The following is a 24,722-nucleotide window of genomic DNA, read 5'->3' on the forward strand; positions in this document are numbered from 1 at the left end:
AATAACATACATAATATACATGTTCGATTAATTTCTAAATTATTGATTTGAAATAGAAAATAAGCATTTGAGACGTGTCAACATTAAGTTAAAACTTATATACAGTGCGTCGAAGAAAAGTATTTGAAGGCTATGAGAAGGTCTACAGTATTATTTTTGACAAGATCCCATTGTCACGCCTATTATTTCTATATTTTTATTGTCCAGGGAAACGAGCGTTTGGATCGTGGCAGCGTTATTGTCGCTGCAAGCACGACGGAGCTGTTTTCTCGAATATCAGAGCTTTTATCGACGCTGTTGCGGCGTCTATCGGGAACGGTAGCCTAATTCAGTGTCTGTTATCCTTGAGAAGCGGTGGTGGTCGCAAGGAATCGCGGGATTGCGATTCGACTGTCGAGACAGAGCGTCGTCGGCGTGATCGATCGGCAGTTCCGAGAGCGTTTTTAACCGTCGCTGTTAAGTCCCCTGAAAATTTCATATCACGTAATATCTGGCATCCGGATATTGGAGAGTCCCCTGTGAAGTTATCTGTGTTGCATATTTCCGTGAATTCCTCGCGAGCACCGGCTGAAGATACAGAGAGAGAGAGAGAGAGAGAGAGAGTGAGATGGAGAGAGAAAGGTAGAGAGAGATGGAACCGTTGGCCGTGGGGGGGAAATTGGAGGAATTATGGGCTGTAGCATTATTGACGGGACTCTCGAACCTGGGAAACTTTTATTTCCCAATGATCCCACCGATATCGGTTCATGGTATGGCATTCTCGCAGCGCCTATACCTCCTCCGGCACACCCTGATTTATTTTCAATAAATGCTCGAACACATTGTCCTGCCGGTCACGTATTATTCCGTGTCTCTCCTATTTCGATGTTTATCCGCGCGTTGTGCGCTCCATCCGCGCCATTGTGCTACGCCAATTGACGTTTTTATGGGCAGAAGTGGCTGGCCTAGCTGCCGCGGATAGATTCGTTTCTATTTGCGGTAGAACGCCGAGAACGTTTGCTTTCGCGTTTGTTCGGCCGTGTAGTGCATGTGTCGTTCGACTTCGGACAAGTTCGAGGGTGTAACCTGATTTTAACATTCTCGAAAAATCGATTTTTTCTTTAACCCCTTGTGCCGCGCCAATGCACATAAAAATCACACACAGAATCGAGACAATTGATCTAATAGTGCAAGAAAGGACAAAGTTTATCGTAACGATAATTTTTGTCACATGTTCACACCTTGTAGGACTTAAAATTTGGTTTACTTCATAGATTGCAGTAAAAATTGATTTCCAAGTTTAGTAAAAACAAAATATATTTAAAAAAAACTTTTTAAAAACCACGCTTATATCAAAAAGGAATAAAAAGAAGAAAATCATTTTTTTAGACATTGTGGTGACTATAAATAAAAGCGTGGAGCGCTAAACTGTATTGACGTAATCTTCGTGGGCGCTCCACGTTTTTATTTATAGTGACTAATGTCTAAAAAAATTATTTTCTCCTTTTTAGTGCGTTTTAATATAAGCGTGGTTTCTAAAAAGTTTTTTTATCTATTTTTTTATTTTCTACTTTTCATGAAATAGTAAGGTATGGTAACAGAATACATATATGGATATACGCGAGATAGAATGAGGGGATGACTCCGAGAGACGACGTCTCTTGATGGAGTCCGAAATTGTCCGAAATGGAATTGAATGAGCGGAACACCACAACTACACTGAGCTCCTTCGGTGCGAAGTGGGCCAGTGAAGAGGGGATGAGTCGGAGTGGGAACACGTAGTGGAGTAGGGAGCGCTGGCGCGCGGAGTGGGGATCGCTGAACGCAATGACGTACTACCGAGCGTCGCGCGACGAGGTGTGACGGTTAATATTAAAATTTTTTTTCTCCTGAACGCACAGTTTCTTTAAAAGATTTGTTTTTTTAATATTGCATTTTCATCCAGTTCTGAGCTATGTTTAAAGTTTCAAGTCTCTAGCTCATCGGGAAGTGGTTTAAAATTCGATTACAAGATTTGACGCATACAACAACAACGACAGCTCGGCAAGCTAATATAAGCGTGGTAAAAATGGTGTTCATCATGTATGGTATGGTTAGTAGACTGCGAAGTTTCATGCGTTTATGGATAAATTTATCTTTATAGCTGGGTAAATTAATATAAAATATGTTATATGTATAAAATAATTGTTTACAATATATTGAAATTATTAAGGGATGAAATCAATTTTTGTGGAATCCCTTCTTCCAACGATTTCTGTAGAATACTTTCATTTTGCATAAATATCCGCAATTTATATGACCAACGTGGGACAGGTGTGTAGAGTACGCGTGCGAGAGTACTCGTTCGAATTCGCAAAATAAACGTAGTTATAGGCGTCCGAAGAATGCAGATTGAAAAACAGAGGACAGGTTTTTTTTGTCGAAAGCACTGGGACTGCAGCTCGGGTCGCGTTTCAATGTAAACACTGCCATTGTGGAACAATCGAATGTATTTCGACGGTCTCTTCTCCGACCGTTTATCGAATATAAACGTTACGTACCCTGTCAAACGCGTAGCGAGTGAGAGAGAATTCTATCGAGATCAGTCGGCCATCTTGCTCCTCTCCGAGGACTGTATTATCGTTATTAACTACGTGCTAATTATCTGTTCGTTATGCAGCCGAAACACGCAATTAATACCGAGTGGGAAGACACAGCGCGATCGAACCTCTTAACGCTAATTACAATCGACATTTTTCACCCCTTCCGACTCGGGGGTGGCTCGGCCTTGCACGCCTCCGACCACCGTCGTCAGCTGGAATAACAATTTTTCTTTCATCAATTCACAGCTCTTAACCCTCTTCCATGAAATATCATTTATTTCAGGGACCATAACTGTCATAACCAAAAAGAAAAAAGTCATCGAATAACAAGTATTTCATCGACTAAAATCGTATTGGATATCAATGGCTAGGTATCGACGGTAAAAAAATAGAATTCCATTTCGATTTAAAAGAAATTAACTCCTCGAGGGTTTTAGAAGTCAAATTTAATGACAGAAGTTTTTTCTTGTCGATTATTTATTCGGTGAAACGATGACCAACATGTTCGCGACAATTTCCTGATTGAAATGAGCCCCAACATGACACAATTCCGAGCATATTTGCCTGTTCAATACAGGCTTGAATGAAACCTCGATTATCCGAAACTATGATACATATTTGAATTCTCCATTATGTAACGTGTAAACAGTTCTATCTAATTCAATCAGTATACAATACAGCTTACTGTACAAACCAGTAAAGATGTAATCTAACACTGTAGCTGTACTATTCTACCATTATCCAAACACTATCTATTTCCCACGACAAGTTCGGATAACAGAGGTTTCACTATTTCCTGCATCAAACGAGTAAATACGATCTAATCTGTGTCGTGTTTGGTATCGTTTTACTCAGAAAAATGTCGCGAGTATACCAACAAAGGTTTCATAAAAACAAATAATTAAAAATAACTATATTTCATTTCACCAATAAATCGATTTAATTTTCAAGGATGGCGCAACAAATTTTCGTGCGGAAATTCGATGGTAGCCAACACCGAGCGATGCAGATTTTAACAAAAGTCGTTCAAAAAGGTTGACAGATCGTGCCGTAGAAGAGCAGGCCAAGAATCAACTTAATAATTCGTCGCAGGCAAGAACAATTCCGGGCATTATCGTTCCGGGCCGTAATCCCCGGTGATTGCACGCCGGCAGACTGTGTAACTAGCCCCGTAATTACAATAGACAGTGGTAACGGGGATGGGGACGGTCGATTTCCATACGGAAATCGGACGGGGGCTGATGCGTCTGCCAACAATCGAATCCGCATTAAGTATTATCGCCGGAAAATATTCTGTCAGCTCGAGCATGGCGCGTTAACCAAATGTATTTAACAGAGAACGGTACACTAATCAACAACCGTTCTCGTATCGGAGCCACTAGAACAAATTTCCTCTGCGAAGCACAGAGCTGTCTTTAGTTGTTGTTTTAAACCCTTGCAAATACTTGTGATGAACATTTCGAATGGAATATACATACATGTGTGTTATTAATTTCCTTTAAATCGAAATAGAATTCTATTGTTGTCAATATATACAAGCTGTCCTAAAAATGTTGTACTTCCTTGCAAGAATTCCTGAGGTCATTTTAAGTAACTTTTTCCTTTGCGAAAATCTTCTCCGTGGCCTATGCATGTGTATAACTAACATAAATAGATCTACAAAACATATATTTTAAATTTTCATTAAGGGCGCAAATAAAAATGTTTTAAAAAATGCTTTTTTTATTTTTGCATGCAACCTTCTAAATTGCAATTTTTGGAAAATATTTTTTGCATATCATTTCGTAAACCAATGCTTCTACTTGATTATAAAAAATCAGGTCGTTCGGTACAATTATAAAAAGGTTATTAGTTTTTAAAAGGTGTACGAATACTTCGAGAGAAGAATGTAGTTCAAGAGGTTAAGGGCAGTTTATAGCTCCAAACTGTACCATCCCTCAAATATTTAAACGTAATTAATGAAACTCGAAAGAACCCAGTACAATATTCAACAGTTCCCATGGCGAATCCACAAACAGAAACACCAGAACCTTATCCGATCGTTACAAAATTCCCTGCAAAATGGAGAATTATTTTTGGCGATTGCCTCGAGGGTAGTTCCTCGCGCGAAACTGGATTACCCGTCGAACCTCCGGGGCTGGTCGGCGACTGCAGGTTCGAATCAGCTCGTCACGATCAAGCCTAATAATGCCGGGAATACGCTGACTCGATCGCAAATTATCTAGCAGCGAAACACGCCCGGTGAACTCGGCTCGCTGCCAACGCCTTGTATCTCTCGCGGTCCCACTTTTCCCCGCAGTGGTCTTTCTTTTGTCGGCCACCGATTTGTACGTCATTAGCGGCGGAACAACGGGAAAACAAAACTTTCGAGGTGAATCGGCTCCGAAACAGTCTCCGAATCAATTAATAATATACTTCTCTATTAGAATATCCCGCGACAAGATTTTATCGAAACTGCTCCAGAAGCTCCGGGTAATAAATCGGTTCACTTCCGATCTACGATTTGATTCGTGATTTGTTTACGTCAATACAATTGTATACGTCCACCACAATAATACTGTAGTCGTCAGACTTCATATAGTGCAAGTCAATCTTCCAAACAAATTATAACGATTATAACGACGACGTGAAAAATATACAGTGCACCACGAAAGTATTTGAACGCACTTCAGAACAGTTTTATAACTTTCTATTGATCGGACCAAACGACCAGACGTTTTTTGAGCAATTAGAAGAATTGATTTACCAAATGACATGCAAAAAAGATTTTGAAAAAATTGCAATTGCTAAGAATTACATGAGAAAGTAATAGAGGCACCATTTATAACTATTTTATTAGAGCCCGTAATGAAAATTTAACATGCTGAAAACTTCATCGAAATCGGTTGACGCAGAAAATAAAAACGACACGCATCGAAAGATGTAAGAATCTGTGGATTTTAAGCAGAAACTGACCAAAAGTCGCGAAAAGCTATGATTTTCACCACATTTAACCACTTGTAGCTGTTGGGTATGTTAATCGATTTTGATGAAATTTTCAGCATGTGTATAACTAACATAGATCTACAGAGCATATATTTTAAATTTCCATAAAAGGCCCAAACAAAAAAGTTTTAGAAATTGCTTTATTTATTTTTGCATACATCCTTGTAAATTGCAATTTTTTGAAAATCTTTTTTGCAGGTCATTTAGTAAACCAATGCTTCTAATTGCTTACAAAACATCAGATCGTTTGGTACAATTATAAAAAGTTATACTGTTTTAAAGTGCGTTCAAATACTTTCGTGGCTTACTGTATGTTATACAATACAGTTAAGAGCATAACTGATCACGCACACTTTAAATCAGAATAACATTTTTATGAATGGACCAAACGACTTCCATTTCTCTGCAATGCTAGGAAAATTAGATTAGCAAATGACGTCTAAAAAATATGTTGAAAATATGCATTTGGTCGGAATTGTGAAAAAAATAGTAAAAATTGATTTTTACATCTTTTTTAGCTGGGCCAATAACGAAAATTTAAAAGATGTGTTTGATCAACTCGTGTAAATTATATACGCTCTGAAAATTTCATTGAAATTGGTTAACTGGTTTTCGAGTTATGAACGATCGAAATTGGTAAAAAGGTTTGAAATCTTGAAAAATTGCAATTTTTACCACTTTTAATCGTTTATAACTCGTGAACCAATTAACCAATTTCAATGAAATTTTCAGAGCGTATATAATTTATACCAGTTGACAAAACACATTTTTTAAATTTTCGTTATTGGCCCAGCTAAAAAAGTCGTAAAAATCAATTTTTATTATTGTTTTTCACAACGCGGACCAAATGCATTTTTTCAACATATTTTTTAGACGTCATATACTCAACTAATTCTTCGAGCCTTACAGAGAAATTGAAGTCGTTTGGTCCATTCATAAAAAAGTTATTCTGATTTAAAGTGTGTGCGATCAGTTATGCTCCTAATTGTACATATGTATACATAAAATCGTATGTGCGACATAAAATATGGTACTTTGAGGAAGTCGGGCGAACATGCGATCAAAAACGGAAAATCATGATCCAATTGACGAAATGAAAAATTGTTGAAATACGGACGTCGGAGCAACAACGCGTTGACGTCAGTGAACGGATTGACAACATTGTAATTCATTAATTACCGTGGCAGATTGTGATTGATCGACTGTCAGAGTTTGTGTAATTGACGTGTACCGGCGCGCGACATCATTGTCGAATGCGGCCGTGCAGCGAAATAGGTTCCAGCCTTATCTGCGCGGCAGCGCAATAATTGGGAGCCATTTCGGGGCGGAGTAGAACAAAAGCGTAGGGATCCCCCGAATAGTAGGAATTCCGAATTCTTGTGGCCCCCTCCCCCGGGGGTGCTTGTTATTTGTTTTGCCGTTCCGTTACCCTCGTTCCCCGATATCATTAAAATACGCCCGGTCCCCGGGAGACAAAAGCCTCGAGGATCTCGGGTACTCGATACTAATTGCCTTCATTTCTTATTCTCCTGTTCATTATTTCGGCCCGAAAGCGATCGAGTCTCTGACGAAAGAATCCCGGTCTCGAATTCCTTTCGTCACGTTCTCTCGACTTGTCCGAAGACCTCGAGTTTTCAGCACTGAACCATGAAGGAGAATAAAAAACGGTGTACTATAACGTCTTCAGTTCCCTCATTTTATTATTTAAAACGTCTCCCTTGTCCCCATTTTCATTTTAGACCGACGACAAGTTCGAGAAGAGTCACTCTTCACTCTTTTCTGTTAAATAAACCCGAGTCTCTTTGATGTTGAAACTCCTTGTATTCATCAACCCTGGATAGCTGCCCTTCCCAGAATTGTTACATAAATCTACAATTATGTAAGAGAGAATCGATCGGTTCTACGGGGCTTCATTACTCACACTTGGTGATGGACGAAGTGCCGACGCTGCTGCCCTGTTTCTTGAACTTGTCGCCCATGGTCACCTTCCGCCGGATGTTCTTGTCCGGCTGGAACATGATGATGTAGACCTTCGGCGAGTATAGGCAGGCCAAGGTCACGGAGGCGCTCAGACTGATCGCCACGCAGAGGGTGGTGACCTGTGTCTCGTGGGCGTTACCGGTGCCAAAGTAGATCGGCACGAACGCCAACCAGATGATGCACGTCGTGTACATCGTGAACCCGATGAACTTGCTCTCGTTGAAGTTCTCCGGGATCTTGCGCGTCTTCACCGCGTATATCGTCGACACGACGATCAGCAGTGCGTTATACAGCTGCGAGAACAGGAAGCTCATGTCCTGGATGTTGCATTTCAGGATCACCTGCTTGCGGGTCGGGTACGAGAACCTGGTTCCCGGAGGCTCGATGATCATCCAGACCAACGTCAACACGAACTGCAACAATTTCAAACGGACTGGTTCAGATAAATGGTCATGGTTTCTAATTGTAGATTATCCTTTCCTAGCCACTCTTTCGATTACCACTCCTTCTAATTCTAGGCTCTTCCCACGTTTTCTTGGCCCCACCCACGAACTTACATTGATTCAACCCACCAACTCCCTTCAATTTTTGCTATGAATGTCAACTTGTATTCAACTTAGGAACTTGTTCAAATTCGTTCCTACCAGTTCTAGACTCCTCCCACGCGTTCCTCTAGCCCCGCCCATTGATCCTCATTGACCACTCCTATTAAATAATCCCGTCCACGAATTCTGCTCACCTGTAAAGCGATCAGTGCGGCAGCGATGCAAACCTGGGAGGTTGGACTGATGTACCTGGGCCTGATCGCGGATCTAGAGGCCGAGTCGAAGATCCTCGCGATCCTATTGGTCTTGGTAAGTAATGCTCCGTAGACAGCGCTGAAACTAACGCTCACCCCGAACCTCTGGAGGATACAGGTGACCGTGGTAGGGGTCAACAGCAACAGGAACGTGTTCACGTAGCAGACGAGCACTCCGACCAGCAGAATGATCGTCAGCTCACGTCCCGACGCTTTCACGAGGGGCGTGTCCCGGTGGCGGAACAAGAGACAGCCGACCGCCAACGTCATCGTGATTCCCAAGCACGAGATCACCGCGGGAACGATTGCGAACGCGCTGTTCCACCTGATATGGTTGATCGGCAGTTCGTAACAGCCCCTCTTGTCGTCGTGTGGCCACCGGCCCGGGCCGCAGTCCGCGCAGGTGTACTCGTTGAAGACGTACTCGTACTCCTCGCACTGGTCGCACACCCAGCAACAAGTGTCACCCTGTTGCTTCTTTATCATACCTGGCTCGCAGGGCAACGAGCACGCGGATATCGGTATGTCCTTCGTCCCACGAGCCCACACCAGCTCCTCTGTACTCATGTCTAGCGAGTTGAACCATTTGCCCACCACCTGAATAAATGTTCGGAACTCGTCATGCTGTTCTACATCGTTCGCTCAGTCTTCGGCAATATAAGAAGCATCGAATATTCGAGGAAAATTAGGGCGTGGCAAATGGATAATGGGTGGGGCGAGTGAACGACAGGCGGAGCAAATAGACAGTGCGCGGGGTAAATAAATAGTAGGCACGATTAATACGAGTATGCAATTGATGGAGCAAATGGATAGTTGTCGGAGCTCTTAAGCAAGGGGCGGGGCGAATGAATAATAGGCCGTGTAAATAAGTAATGGGCGGCGTAAATGAGCAAGGGACAGGGCAAATAAGCAACGAATGAAGTAAGTAATGGACTAAGTAAATAGAAGTAGGCGGGGCATTTAAACAACGAGCTAGGCGAATGAATAATGGGCGAAGTAAATTGGCAGTGGGCGGAGTTTGTAGGCTTTGGGCGGAGTGTACAGGCGAATGCATGTTTGGGGTCTCTTATGAGTCTCTAACAATGTTTCGATGGACTGTCGTCCTCGAGCGAGCGGGCCTAATCGTTATTTCGATGGGGGTATCGATCGAAATGGTAATTTTAGTCCACTTTCGATTGGCTAGGTGTCAAGATGGGGCTAGTTGAAACGCGCTACAAAACTGTGACTTCAGGTGGCACTCGATGTCAGCTACACGTCCGCGCTCCCTGCTACCAGGGAATTGTTTTTTCGAACGAGAACCACTTATAAAGCTGGAGAGGCTCTCGCACCGAGCGTGAGAAAATCGGATTGTTTGCTTGACTTCGAAAGCACTTGCAATTTGTCAATTTTTTTCCCAGGCGAGATGGGAGACCGGGTAATTCCGAAACGGCCGGCGCCGATTCGCGCGGATATCGTCGCGATTTCCCTCGAGCCCCGGCTTATCATCGTTCCATTAATTTTCGAGCATCGGCCTCGAGTTTCGAGAGAACTGTTTTTCTGTTGAAACATGAAGCCAGCCACGTCACGAAATAGGTACAGAGAAGCAGCTCGTTTCTTTGTTTCCGCCTCTGTTCTCCGGCGGTTCTATTTTATTAATGGCCGACGCAACGGGCGCAATAAAACCGGCGCTTTTTGACGATTTAAAGTTACCTGGTTCCGTGAAAATGAGAAATGTCGTATTTCATCCGGTAAGTTGCGCGAGAGGGTGGGCGGACGCGGCGAAGGTCACGTTGCAATTTATGTCCGCGCCGCGTCGGGGCTACTTTATCGTCGGAAACGCGAGCGACGCCATTGATTTACGATTTTTATCTAAAAACAATCGTTAACCGGGCTCACGGACGAGACCGGGGACTGACGCGCTGTTTCATGCTCGCTGGGAAATCGCTTGCTGATCGAAATTACGCGAAACGACGCGACCCGCCGCGCCGCGCGGTCCTCCTCGACAACGATTTACCGGTTCGAGAGCATAATTTACACCGGGAAACGAAATAAACGAAGCCAATCCAAAAGTAAATAGCTTTTGACATATATCTGATGCGCGTTCGTGCAAAACAAATATAACATTTTACATTAATGCATGCGTATTTTGATGCACCCGTGGAAGATGATTTACGACACACGTCATAACCACAATTTGAAAAAAATTAAAAGATAAAATGTTTCATTAAGTGCAAGAAGCCTCCTTTACGAAATCGCAAAACAATTTAACAGAAGAAAGTCATCGAGTCTCTAAATTCTTTTGAATTTTCCTAACATTTCTACAGTTTCATATTTCGCTCAGACATTTTTATTCTAAATGCATTCACAGCCTGGTCATCAACTTTTAACTTACACCTCGCTTGAAACGTACTTCTCTTTCGAATAATTCCGACTTAAGCTGTTTCGGTCGGTCACCAGAGAATTCGCAGTTCGCAATTCCGAGTTGAGACTACTGTGAGCGGCGCCGTTCGCAAAGCAAGAATTCAAAGGCCCGGCCGCGCAAATTGAATCGAGCCGGAATTGAATCGGAAATAAAGTATTAAGCGTTTCTTTGAGCCTGCCGACAGGGGGACGCACGATTACCGGGGACAAAGGGAAAAAGGATTTTCATTTATCTCCGGCGCGGAAAATTAACCGCACCGGATCCATCGGATCGAGAGATCCGAGGCAATAATCGCGTGGAACGTTAAATAAATTAATGCGTGAGCCGAGAGACGTGCTTAATCGAATCGGCCGATTATTAGGTCGGCAGAGTAGCTACTATCGTTTCGTAACGTACGTGGTATGTACCGGCAACGCTCACGGGGATATTCTGGTTTCCAAGGCCATTTTTACACGACTATGTAGTATGAATTTTTTCCGAAAAACTATCGAACGTTTTGCATTGAGATTTTGCGCGTATATCCATTGGTGTTTGAGGTACATCAATGATATTTTTCAAGTAAAAATAACCAAAATGACATGCGCTATATATTTTAAAAAAACCAGAATAACTCTTACGACCCGTGACACTCGGTGTAAAATTCTAAGACGCGAACAGGTGGCTTGTACTAAAAAGCTGCGCGAATTAGGGGTCGTGTAATGGCGATGACATGCTACTGATAACAGCGGACAGCAGAAGGAGAGATATCGAACGCATGAATGGCCGGAATGACGTATGTATCTCGTCGAGCCGGTCGGATTGAAATTCGTCAAAGAGAGCAGAAAAATAATTTGTATGGAGCGGCCGAATGATTGGCGGTGCAAACACGGTTCCGTGCACCCTCGGATCGTCCCCGGGTATAATTATCTCTGGCCCGTTGAAACTCGTCGAACCCAATAATGGAAACTTCAGTCTCGATATTATTCCGGGCCGAACGGCCGTAAAACTGCCGAAAGCGGTTCACCCGTTGGCAAAAGTTTCTGCGGCTAGAGCCACGACGACGAGCGCCCTGGTTTCTAATTAACCGTTGTGGAAAAAGTCCCAGAAAGTAGATTCACTTGCCCGATAGTGGTATCCGTTGGACCCGTTGTGCTCCGATTTCCGGAAGTTGAGGATCTCGTAACGCGGCAGGCCGTCCCCGTGCTCGTCGAACTTCACCTCGCTGCCGGCGTCATCTGAAAAAGCAATTATCAACGCTTGTTTCTAGAGTTAACTCGTTAGCCGTGCTTTGAACTATACTGATCAAATAGAATCATCATTTCACCGAGGAAATTGCGTTAGAAATGTCTGTTGTATTCAGGCTGAATTTTGTGGGAGGAGCCACGAGGAAAGTAGGTGGAGTCTGAGAGGTTCGATGGGTGGAGCCAACGAGAGTCAATAGAGATAGTCGTTGGTTGACACCGTACTCAAAGTAAAAGTAAGTCTCCTGTTGTTACAACATCTTGAACTTTGTGGAAGGAGTTACGGAGAAGCTAGGGAAAATGGTAGGAGGACCTAGAGGCAGCTAGTAGAGAGCATCAACGAGAATCAGTGAGAGGATCATTTTCAACTGAAACTATTTATGATTTCCAGTATGCAATGACTGGTCTGAAACTTCAACAAACGAACTTAAATTTTATCTTTTTGGAAAGCGTCGTGTAGGTTGGAGCTAATAAGACCCGAGGGGCGGAGCTAGAGAAGCTCAGTGGGTGGTGTAAAACGTTCCCAATCGTCTAGCAACGATTCAGGGTTACCGATCACGCACTTCCCACATCTCTTTCCCGTAAAATTGCCGCACTAACGATCTTCTAATGGCTCAAACGACGTCCTCAATTAACGTAGCCGCGCGGTCCGAAGAAACGATAATGAGGTTCTCAATTGTTTCTTCGCCGTTACGGGCCGTGTTGCAACGGCTTTATCCATTCGAACATTCGAGCTGGCTTTATTGTAATAATGTTTTGCGCCGCTTTCAAATCCGTAGTCCTCGCCCCCTCGGACAATTCAATTACAGTGTTCGGGCGGCATTGTTCTCGGCGGCGGGGGCGGGTGAGAAAAAAAGCGCCATTCGTTAAATTTACACGGTGGATTTATGCGCTTTCGTTTGCTTATCGCTCGTCCGGATTTTAATATACATATCCTGCGAGGCCGAACCATATCATCCCGGCAATATAGTTTTTAATTATCGCTCTTCCGGGCCGCGTAATTGACACGCGATTGTGTCTCGGGGCCGCGAACCTCCGGGCTCGCGAAATAATTCGACCGGGAACGCAAATTACACTCTACTTTGTTGTTAATACGATCCCGGCCCGTCCCGTCGCAATATCCGCGGATCAACGCCAGCCCGCGGGATCGACGAAGCCGTTCTCCCTCGATCACTCTCGATTTAGCCGGCCCGAGAATACCTTTTCGCCACGGCCTCTTTTTTCCTCGCGGATTTTTTCTCTCCTGATTTCCCCCCCCCCCGTTCGTCGTAGTTTCAACGTCGAGTCGATACGCCTCGGTTTTTGGTTTTTTCGATTTTTATTTTTTATAGGCTTATCTGCCGTGATTTACTTGGACGGCTTTGTCGAATGGACGTTTATCGCGTTAGCTGATACGATCCGCGCGCGTTTCCTTCAAGCTCCGCACGGTCGCGATGACGGCCACAATTTTTCCCCGTATGAAAAATAGAGGCAATGCCGTAAATCCGCGCGCGATATTATTTTTATGATATAACCGAGACAGAAGGGATCCCTCTGGTCTGAAGGATTCGAGCGGAATTTAATTCGTCTACTCGGCGTAGGGGTACGCTTTTAATTCACTTTTCTCGAGTAATACAATTTTTCTGTAGGAACGGTACTTGAGGATTACACTAATCAAACAGAGCCTGAAAGAGAATTGATCTCATGGATTCAAAGTTAGCTTAATGTAGCAACCTGGAAAATCATTTTAATTAACTCGAGTACGACTACAATCTCCCAGTTTGAACAAGGCGGTAATCCGTAAAATAGAAATACGAAATCGTTTTTATAAATTAAAGAAAAATTGAATTTGCTTAATGCATCAATGCGGAGAAGGATTTTTAATTATCTTTTCATTAAACACTACAATTCTTATGTCTTCCAGAATAAAATGGAACTTCGTAGTGAAACATTTTGAAGCTTCCTTGACTTTTTGCGGCAGCTTTAGGCGCGTCCTCTTAAGAAAGTGCAAGTGAAATGGTGTAACGCAAATTATACTTTCCATCGATCGAGTTTCGACGACAGAGTATAAATAGAATCTTATTACCCTAATTACTTTCATTGCACGGCGAAGAAAGTAGGGTTTGCTCGGCGAACCGCAGCGAAGTTCTTGCTGCATTGTGCACCGCGTCAGTTGCATCCGTTGCAAGCGCACAAATGCCGCGCGTAGTCTAATAATACCGATCCGATGCAACTTATCCCGTTGTAAACGTCAGCGCGATGCAATTTGCATTTCTGCGCATTATGATCCAATTAAACACGGGAATCACAACTCGTCTATTCGGAAAATGCACTCGAACCTGTCTGGTTTCTGCGCATTTTTAAACAATTTCGTTCTCCGACTTTTCGAAAAATATTGCAAATCGCATTCATTAAATCTACTGGACAAGAATGATCAAATTATGCGAATATTTGAGAAACCAAGGAAAAATCGGTTTTATTGGCAGTCTCATTTTAATGCATTTATTACAATTCCAGCAGTATCTTTTTATTCGAGACAGTCGAAGCCAAAGGAACGCAAGCGACATTTTTCTGATATCGAGGAAATCGAGTTTGCGTTTCAAATGTGCTGAAAAAATTCTGTGTCAAGTCTTTGTGCGTATTAAGTTATAATTGAATATCTGGCGTGCAGCAGGGAATGTATGTATACATACATAATGTTTTTGACGACTTTCATGTTTCAGTCTACGAGCTATTGAATGCATCAGCCCTTTGCTGGCTACTAAACTTTTCAGTGTTTCTTGAAAGGAGTTGAATTAAAAACGTGCATTACTATGGAAGCAAATATCGATGGTAAATTTTACAAGCTCTTAAATGGATTATTAAAAGTATTTACAATTCAGTCATTCATTCCTATTCTTAACTTGTATATTTAAAAATATATAAAAAGAACATTTTAAAAAGCACTCTTATATAAAAATGCACTAAAAAGGAGAAAATAATTTTTTTCCTGGTTCTCCATAATATACCGAATCCAGTTAAATGATTCTTCTGTTATAAAATTAGTGTCGGAATAGATAGAAAAATCTGATATAAATTTAAATAAAATCGTGACATTAATGACTATAAATAAAAGCGTGGAGCGGCCACGAAGATTACGTCAATATAGTTTAGCGCTTCACGCTTTTATTTTTATAGTCACTAATGTCATGATTTTATATTTAAATTCATATTAAATAATTTTATCTATTCTGCCACTAATTTTATAACGGAAGAAATTTTGAACTAATTGCTTAAAATTCTTGGGAAAAATATTATTAATCATTTAACTGGATATTTTATGGAGAACCAGGAAAAAAATTATATACTCCTTTTTAGTGCTTTTTAATATAAGCGTGGTTTTTAAAAAGTTTTTTTTTCATATATTTTATTTTCTACTTTTATTGTCATCGGAAGCAAGTGTGTATACACAATTTCAGCAAGATTGGACTATGGGAAGAGGTTTAAAATTAGACTACAAGATTTGACGCATACAACACGGCAAGTTAATATAAGCGTGGTAATAATAATAAAAAAACATCTGAAATGCCTGGAATAAAAATAGCCAGACCAGTGAAACTGTAATAAATGCATGAAGTCTGGCAACGATTTATGACATTTGTCACGACGACACCTCGAAGCCGACGTGATCCAATTAAACAAATATTTGCGAACGGAATGATAATGGAACGAAAATTGCGACACAATTTATGGCTGTTCTATTAGGCCATCTGTTTCGAGTCGATAGTCAGTACATTAGCGAATTAACATTAAGAAATGTCTTGCCAATTTCGAAATTGCGAGTTGAAAGAAAGTTCGCGGACTCGCAATTATACACGGTGGTTTTTCTGCGCGATAACGGTGTGCAATCAGCGACACACGATGACTATTACCTTCCTTCGTTGCAAACAGAAATGCGTCGGTAATAAACCACGGTATCTGATCGTGTCACCGTCAGCCGCGGGAATATAGCCTGGATTTTCCCTCCGCGTAACTTTGTTTCCGATCGCGATGGAGATCCGAGGTGAAAAAAAAGGGACAACGAGAGCGAAACTTCGAGCCGAGATTAAAAAACTCGGCTCGGCGTTCGAGTGCTAAGAACACGTTTCCAGTCGATAATTATAAAAATACGATGGCCGCGCGCTGAAAGAAAAATCCAGTTCGCGCGACTTTTTCAATAAAGCGAGCGCAATTAGCGGACGACGCGCTTCTCCGCCATTTTGCTGGCGTGTTTCGGGCGAAGCGAACGAACCTTGATCAAATCCAGCATATATGTCTCCCGCCATCTTTATCCGAAGAATGTTTTTGTGCAAAGCCGTTCCTCGAGCTGCATAATGAATGAAAAATGATACCGCGCTTCACTGCATGAATTAAAACTGTTCTCGATTGCGAGAAACGGGGGTGAAATAAAAAAACGTGTTTCGATGGGTCCGATAAATTGAAAATAAAATCCGCAATATAATCACGGTTTTATTCGGTATCTAATTGATCTTTAAAAATTCGAACGGCCGGCGTTATTATTCCGAAACGAATTGAAAATGTAATAACCAGATTTCGTGCGTTTACGTGCGCGCACATGAATGCGAAAAACGCAGTGGAAAGCATCCACGTAGTTACAGCTTAACGGTGAAACGAATTTTCTTTGGATCCCGGGCTTATTAAAACAGTCCATGAAAATGGAACTTTCCACGGAGCTTTCGCCCTGTAATTATTATCAACGTCTGGGTTTTGTTGGTTTACCGTTCAAGTTGTACAACAGGCTTAATAATAATCTTTCTATACGTTTCTTTTACGTTTTTGATTCTTGCTGTTGTGCTCTTTCATTCCTTGTTTCCATTCTTGCCTGCTGATTCATTGATTTATGAGAATCTTGCTGACGCGGTGTTGCCTTCTATACATTTGTTTTTCATTTTCAATACTTGCAGTAGGCCATTCATCCAGCATTTTTATTCTTTTCTATCTAGTTAGGCTTTTCCAGAGAATTTACTATTGTCCGGTGATTCGTAACAATTCATTTGTTCAACCCAGTATTGTTGCAACCACTCTTACTTTACATTTCCAATTCCTGCGTTTTTGTTCTTTCATCCCCCATTTTCCGTTATGCCTGTTCATCTAATTATGTTCAGCGAATTGTCTATAATTCAGTGATGATCCACAGAGTGTACAATAACGCATGCATGCTAAATAGTCTTACTAACAACCATTCGCACATTTATCTTTCGTTTTTAATCCCTGCTTTTGCCCTTTAATCCTCTGTTTTCTTTTTTATCCGTTTATTTAATTGTGTTCAGCGAATTGCCTACGATTCAGTGATTCAGAGGTGACCAACAGAGTGTATAACAATTTACGTAATCTACAAAGTCTTCCTAACAAGCCCTCACGCAATTAATATCAACTTTTAATTCTCATTTTCGTTCTTTCAACCCTTATCTCCATTTTATTTATTCACCATTTTCAGAGAATTGTCTAAAATATATAATAATCCATAAATTCTACACGTTCTTACAGCAACCCTTCACACCCTCATTTTTTGCTTCCCATCCCCCATTGCCGCTCTTCTGCAATAATTTACATTTTCCAGAAGTTCCTCAACGGTCCAGCCATTCAGAGGCGACCCAACAGTTTATTTATTCGACCCAGAACACGTTCGCATAGTCCTCCGTGAGAACCAACCCCCGCAGTCGAGGGTTATTTACGTCGTCGGACGAATCGCGCGCAAGAAATCAAAGTCACCGATCGATTCTCTAAATCCCGCCGGATCGTTCGATCCCCGGAACATCCCCGAATGTGTCGTCCAGTCACACGTCACCCTCCCCGCGCGCACCCCCTCGTCCAAAGAAAATAGTTCCCGGATCGTTTTTACGATCGCGCCGTAATCTCCGCCTGATCCGTGGCGGGCTCGTAAAAGCCTCGCGGCCGGATCGATCTAAACCGGCGAGCGAAGTCACCGAAACCGGGCCATTATTTCCTGGTCATTTCGTGGAAACGGGCCGCGACGCGACGATGCTCTCGCCGCGCCGAACGGAATCGATAACGGATACACGGCCGACGCCGATTCGATTCGAGATAGCTCGATCGAAACGCGCCTCGGCTGCGACCGAAGTGAATCAAACAATCAACCGGGGAAACAAATACGCCGGCTGTCCCGCGAATCGCGCCTCCGCGGGACGACGCGGCCTCGATTCTACTGGAAAAACCCCGTCGAAAATGAACCATAGTGTTTTCTCGTACGTGGCTTTGTTACTGAGATAATTGACTTTGAAAATTAGCAGAACGCGTTTGGACACTGACGAAATGAAAGCAGACAATCATCCGGGGAAACTAATACGCCGGCTGTCCCGCGAATCGCGCCTCTGCGGGACGACGCACCCTCGATTCTACCGGAAAGATCGCGTCGAAAATGAGTTATAGTGTTTTTTCATGCGAGCCTTTGTTACCGAGATAATTAACTTTGGACGTCGATACAACGCGCTTCGACAACGAGGAAATGGAAACAGACAATCATCCTGGGAAACTAATGCACGGGCTGTCCCGTGACCGATAACTCGACGAAACGAAATGCATACGATTCTACAGGGAAACCGCATCGAAAATGAAGAATACAGTTTTCCCGTTCGAGTATTCATTACTGAGATAATTAATTTCGAATGACAGACGAACGAGAGGGCTATTAAATGACACGCTGGATCGCCGCTTCTGCTGTTTTCAAAATAATTTCTCGAAAATGGAGCTCAAAACGAAAAAATTTTATATTCTTCCTTTTTGTGTGTGTTACCGGTTATAAAGAACCGGTTAACACATTTTTGAAAACGACTGGCTAACTAAAAAGCGAAATATTTATGATTTTAACGAAACTTCTGTTGCTAAAATTCCAACCCAGTCATCCTATGGCCACAAATAGATTCTGTAAAGACCTGCAATAAACGAGTTCTACGGAAAATTCGGACTATTTTTCACGGTATTTAGGTTCGTTGACGTTTCAAAAAGGGCTCGCAGTTTCAGCCCATCATGTCGCCCTTGCAAATCGTTGGAAAAAAACAATGGCATAGGACTGCACATTTAGGATCGATACAGCACGATCCCTCTGCGATACACCCCCGCTCCACATTTTTTTCTCCCTTTCGCGCTTTTCCCACTCTTCAACCCTACCAACCCCCTCGCCACCCTTTGTCCCTGTCCCTTCCCTTTCTAGCATCGAGCTTGCACATCAGAGTCACGGTGCCTCGCTCTGGCCTCGGACGAATTTTCCCTCAACCCTTTTTAATGGGTCTGTCTTTGCCCGCGCTCCCAGCAACAGGACAAAAACCACCCTCCGTGTGTTTCCCGAGGCTCGCCGTTTCTCCCGAACACGGGACTTCGCCTAATTTTTTATCCACGTTTCGCGTTCCCCCACCCCTCAGGTCTCGAACAAACCAGCCGTTTCGTTTCCCCGATTCTGCGGATTACTATCTCGTTGTTCCGTTTAGGGGATGGTTCTATGGCTTCTTTGGTTTCGGGGATTCGCTTTGAAAACGTGGGATTTTTGCTATCCGATGATTGTTCGCGTGAAAATGTAGCTTCCTTTGATTTAACGAGCAGGGGTTGTAAAAATGTATTTGTCTTTTAATGTTAATGTTTAAAATAATATAATAATAATAATTGTAATATTAAAAATATATAATAATAATAGTATAACTTTTAAATGATGGAAGAAATCGTAGAAACATATTTTTTATTTCAGGTGTAGGTTTCAATTACAGAGTGTTTGAGTATAAAAAAGAGGTTCCAGAGAAACGTACTATCTAACGTAAGAGATTGGTTCTAAAACAGACAGACATATTTTCTGATTCAAGGGGATGGCTCCGGAACACCGTATTATTGTCTGGGTTAGGGGGCGGTCTCACGAAAAAGTATCAGGGGATATCCTCTACAAAAACGTATCATTTTCTGATTTAGAGGAGCAGTTCTACAAGAACGTATTATTTTCTGGTTTAGGGGGGTGAGCTTTACGAGAACGTATCATTTTCTGGTGTAGGTGGTTGGGGCTCATAAAAGCTTATCATCTTTTGATTTAGGAGATATGCTCTGCAGGAACGTATTTCTATCTGGTTCAAGGGGATGGTGCTATGAGAACGTACTATCTTCAGGTTTACGGGATAAGTTTTACAAGAACGAGTCGTCTTGCGTTTAGGGATAGGGGCTGCAGAAACGTATCATTTCTTATCCAGAGTGTCCTCTTCTAATTCAATTTATGAAGGGATCCTCGAAATCTTTTCATTTCGAGGGGTAGATTCTCCAAGCATCATGATACAATCAACACATTCTGCAAACTCCTCTCATTTTGAGTGCTCAACATTTTTTTCCGAGGTTTTATAGCTGAAACAACAGCGGGCCAGGAAAAACAAATCGTTATTTCCATCCAGGGGGTAGATTTCATAAAGCGATCCTATCAAAACAACTCGTCCACTCCCACATTCTTTGGCGGAAGACAATCTGCGAGAGCCCATTGCCCGAAAAACTTCAATCGCGGAAATCTCGAGCATGCGCCCGGCCGACAGCCAAGCATCTCTGAACCGTCGAACTCCGAAAGAGATCGCGTAGTGTGCCCTCAACCCCCGGCGTTCGGGAATGCTTTTGATCCCCCGTGCAAACTGAAAAGAAGGCGGCTCGTACAGTCGGAGTTTCAAACGCACGGGTTCGAATAACTTCTTCGTCGGAGAGCACGCTGCCAAGTCCTCTCTGTTTCTGATCCTCTCTCGGCGCCATTACCGTGCTGTTTATTATTCGCAAAAATCTGCATCGCATCGGTGGAGCCTGAAAACTCAAGCAGCCGCTCTCTATCTCGTCAGAAATTCATCTCGACGGTAAACTGCGAACGAGAGGCTGGATAGCTAGACAGAGAGATAGATAGAGAGCTGGGTAGGGAGACGGAGTGTGGTAGAGGGGGATGGAGAGATGAAGGGAGGATATCTGAAACGGCACCCGAAACCCGGTTACCCGCGAATTACCCGTGCGATCAAAGCGCAGCCCCGAAGGCATCCCAGGTGCGTGTAAAATTTCATATCGGCCGCGGTTCGTCGATCCTCTGTGTGAACGTCTACGTTCCATCGGCGTTTACCACCCCCGGCAACCCCCAGCCACGCGATATTATCGGCCGCGCGCGATAACGGGTCGCGCCCGTTTATTGCGCCACCGAAAAAGAAAAGTACACCGTATACGCCCCGGGAATACGTCCACTAAACCACCCTATTCATCCCCTGAAATATTGAATCCTCCGCCTTTCACAGCCTCCTCTATCGTAAACGCTCCTCTCTTTTAATGGTTCACCTGTGAACGACGCCAGGTAGCTCAACGGTGGCTAGAATTTTGATGCGAACGATGGAAAGTTTCTGGGTTTTTCGAGTTTTTGAGGATGCTAAACGTGTCGAGGCTTGCGCTGACTTCAATAATGAATGGCTGAAATCTTCTTGGGCTAACTTTTTAGCTATTCAGCAACAACAACGGACAAGACCACAAGAGAATCTGCAGATAAAGTCAACTTACCGGTGAAGGACACGTTGAGGAGATAGTTCCTATAGAAGGCTCCACGGTCGTAGGCAGCCATGTTGGGGCACAGACCCGTGCCCTTCGCGCAATGGTCCTTTTGCAGGTTGTGCAACGCGTGTGCGAACGCGTAGACAGCGTCCACGACAAACTGCACCTTGGACTCTTGTTCATAGCCTGAGGCGGCGTTGAGTCGTTGAGGGGAACACACGGTGCCATTTTGAACAGCCTGCCAAGGTTTCTTCAGCACGCAGCCGAAGACTTCCTCCCAGTACTCGCTGAACCATGGATTCCTTCTGTTGGTCTCTGGCGTCAACGATGCCATGTACTCGTCGAAGCCTGGTATGTTTTTCGACTGCAGCTCGACGGTGATGGCTCCTTCAGCCTCGTCTTCTAGGCCCTCTACCAGTTTACCTTGACGACCCCAACCGTCGCTGGCGAGCCACTGGAAAGGCTGGCTCAGATTCGCTCGTCTGACTGCCTCCAGGATCCCTCGAGCGTCCTCGGCTCTGGTAAACAACACCACCGCTCTGGCATTCGATTTCTTGCTCAGACGCTGAATAATGTCGTCGAACGCGAGATCGTCAGCTGCTCCAGGAACCTTCAGGGATTCTGCTATGCACACGTTGCGCTCCTTTGCCTCGCGGGTGAACACCTCTATGCCGTACTCCCCGTAGCTACCTTCAGAATGGACTGTGGACACGTAGGACCAGTTTGCGCTCTTCACCACGTCCACCAGGGCGATTGACTGGAACGTGTCCGGGGGAACCGTTCTGGCGAAGAAGTCGAATCTGGGGACAACGACGGAGAGGATTTGTTAACATACTTGGGAACTAGACGATCTAAAATCATTGCTGTGGGCATCTGTGACTCGACGAGAACTCGGATACTTGGAGTGAATTGTAGGTTCATAATTGAAATTGCTGAAGGATCGAAATAGGCTTCTGAAAATTAGGAATTAATCGCGGGTAGACAAAGTGTTAACAAACAGCTAAGGTACCTGGTCTTGTCGCTGAGTGCTTCAGCAGTGGAAGCAGGCGAGATCTGCGGAATATGGAACAGCCTGAGCAGATTGGCCACCTGCAGGGATACCGAGCTGTAAGACCCTCCGATCACCCCGAAGATAGGCCCAGCCGAAGCCGTCTTGATGATCTTGGGTATCGATCGATCAGCACACTCGAGGACGCTGATATCCACGTTGGACAGTGACGCCCTAACGAAATGTAGACTCTGATTAAGAGCGTAGGTGTCTCTACCGCAGGTGTCCAGTATGTGGACGCCGAGGGTAATGCCTGGGAGGATCCTGTCGTTGTTGTTGATCTGGTCGATGGCGAAAAGCATTGCCTCGAGACGCTGCACGCCACGGTTATAGACATTGCGCCCGCAAGAGGAGCTGCCCTTCTCATGCACCGGGAATAGACCACCTAGCACGATGTCCCCGGGCATCAGCACAGCCTCGCGTTCGCTGTGATTCTTCGACTGCGTCACCAGAGGAAGCTGCTGGAGCGACAACAGCAGGACCAGCAGCCGACTGAGAGGGTGGTTCATTTTAATCGATGGAGTTCTTCGACTCACCAGGCTTCATGCATTTTATTTGGACCCGGAGCCTCCCTTCTTTGGATCTAGGAGGCTGTGGAGTTGAGGAGGCTCTCGGACGTCAACAGCAGGTCTTCAACTAGGTTGTCAATCAGTCCAGATCTTCGACTACACTTCCAACCAGGTTTCCAACCTAGACCAGGTCTCCAACTAGGTCTCCAAGCTCCACCAGGTCTCCTACTATCCCGCTAGCTCAAACCAGGTCAGAATTATCGTGCACCCAGCTGCAAGACTTCTCCACGCACACTGTCTTCGCCAGATCTAGTCTCCCAACGCGAATTCAATAATTCCCTCGACTCCCTGTTCCCCGGAACTTGTATCTTTCTTTAAAATCGATCGTTCGACTGGTATCGAAGTTTAATAGCTACTTCGAATCAAGTTACAGTATTCTTTCTCGGATTTTTCTCTACCCTCGGTATCTCGAAATTAGGTTTCTTCAAAGTCCCTCGGCTTGGAAAGGTGTCTCCCACGTATCACTTTCCCAGCTTCCAGGCAGTTCCTCAAGTTTTCTCAAAGAGATCTTTCTTTAAAGTCGATCAATCGACTGTTGGCAGCAGTGACGCTTCTTCATCCATGGTAGAACACTTCTCTTGGTAAAATCGAGTCTCTTTAAAGTCGATCGGTCGACTGTGGAACACGGCGTCTGCGCCGGGCCTATCTGCTACGGGAGGCTGGCTAGAAAGGGTCATAGGATTCGTCGCTGTAGAAAAAATGTCTCGTACGTTGGCTAGTGGATTAGGCCCATTTGAAACTTCTTTGCGACTCTTTTTGAGTACACCTAACTATCTCCAAAAAGGACAGAAGTGTGCCCTTTCGGGATTTCCTTAGGCTTTGGTAGTAGCTAGCTTCACATAGACTAGCTTCAGGCCCTCTGGGACTGTTCTAGGCTTTCGTATACATATCTGGCTTCGCAATGGACCTCTGACGCAGTCCTAGGCTTCGGTATACCTAGACAACTTGACACGGACCGCAATTAGGCTCACTTGAGATTCTTCTATACTTCGGTACACCTATCTAGCTTTACAACGAGCCTTCCGAGACGGCCCTATTGCAGAGAACTTCACAAAGGCCAGTATTAGGCTCTCCGAGACTGTGCTAGGCTTCGGTATACCTATAAAAACTTCACACAGGCCGTGATTAGGCTCTTCCGAGACTCTTCTATGCTTTGGTACACCTATCTAGTGTTGCACAGGCCCATTTCAGACCAGCACACTCCTCGATATAACTTCACAAGACCTCTAGCACAGGCTTGTATCCTCTCCTCAGATCTATTTTAAACGACTTCAGTGACCATGATAATCGCACTATACTCCGCGAGATCACATTAAAAAGTCTACGAAGTCCACCGTCTTCCTCGAGGATCAGTCCGTTCTGCTCATTTACTGTCACAGTTTCTCAGCAGCCAGCATCCGAAGACCCCCAAGCTGGCAGACGTCTCAGGGCAGTTTCCCAGGCGGTGTGTTCCGTTGATCCTCAGCTCTCCCGGTCGATCCCTCTCAGTCTCCACCTGCGGGTCCGGCAGCAATCGCGGTATTAATGCGTCGGGATGCGGAGGATACTGGGGCGAGATTACTGGAGCATTTTATCGATCGAGGGAGAAGGGTCGTAGCCGTCACGACGACCGGAAGCATGCTATTTCCCGGCCGGGCGACCCGGAAAAA

At 44.0% G+C, this 24,722-nt stretch overlaps 1 protein-coding gene across 10 annotated transcripts in view; it reads right to left on the reverse strand.

Annotated features, from left to right (window-relative positions):
- The window catches only part of Mglur (metabotropic Glutamate Receptor), a 59,572-nt gene that overhangs the window by 6,031 nt on the left and 28,819 nt on the right, over positions 1-24,722 (reverse strand). For all 10 annotated transcript variants that reach the window (XM_076435961.1, XM_076435965.1, XM_076435971.1 and 7 more), the window contains 5 exons: positions 22,466-24,568; positions 21,466-22,256; positions 11,828-11,940; positions 8,266-8,922; positions 7,468-7,939 (listed from right to left, as the gene is read on the reverse strand). In XM_076435961.1, the coding sequence (XP_076292076.1) occupies positions 7,468-7,939; positions 8,266-8,922; positions 11,828-11,940; positions 21,466-22,256; positions 22,466-23,013 (2,581 nt within the window). In that variant the 5' untranslated portion in view covers positions 23,014-24,568. The remainder of the gene's footprint in view (positions 1-7,467; positions 7,940-8,265; positions 8,923-11,827; positions 11,941-21,465; positions 22,257-22,465; positions 24,569-24,722) is intronic.

This window comes from Lasioglossum baleicum, chromosome 12 (assembly GCF_051020765.1).
Source record: "Lasioglossum baleicum chromosome 12, iyLasBale1, whole genome shotgun sequence".
Lineage (NCBI taxonomy): Eukaryota > Metazoa > Arthropoda > Insecta > Hymenoptera > Halictidae > Lasioglossum > Lasioglossum baleicum.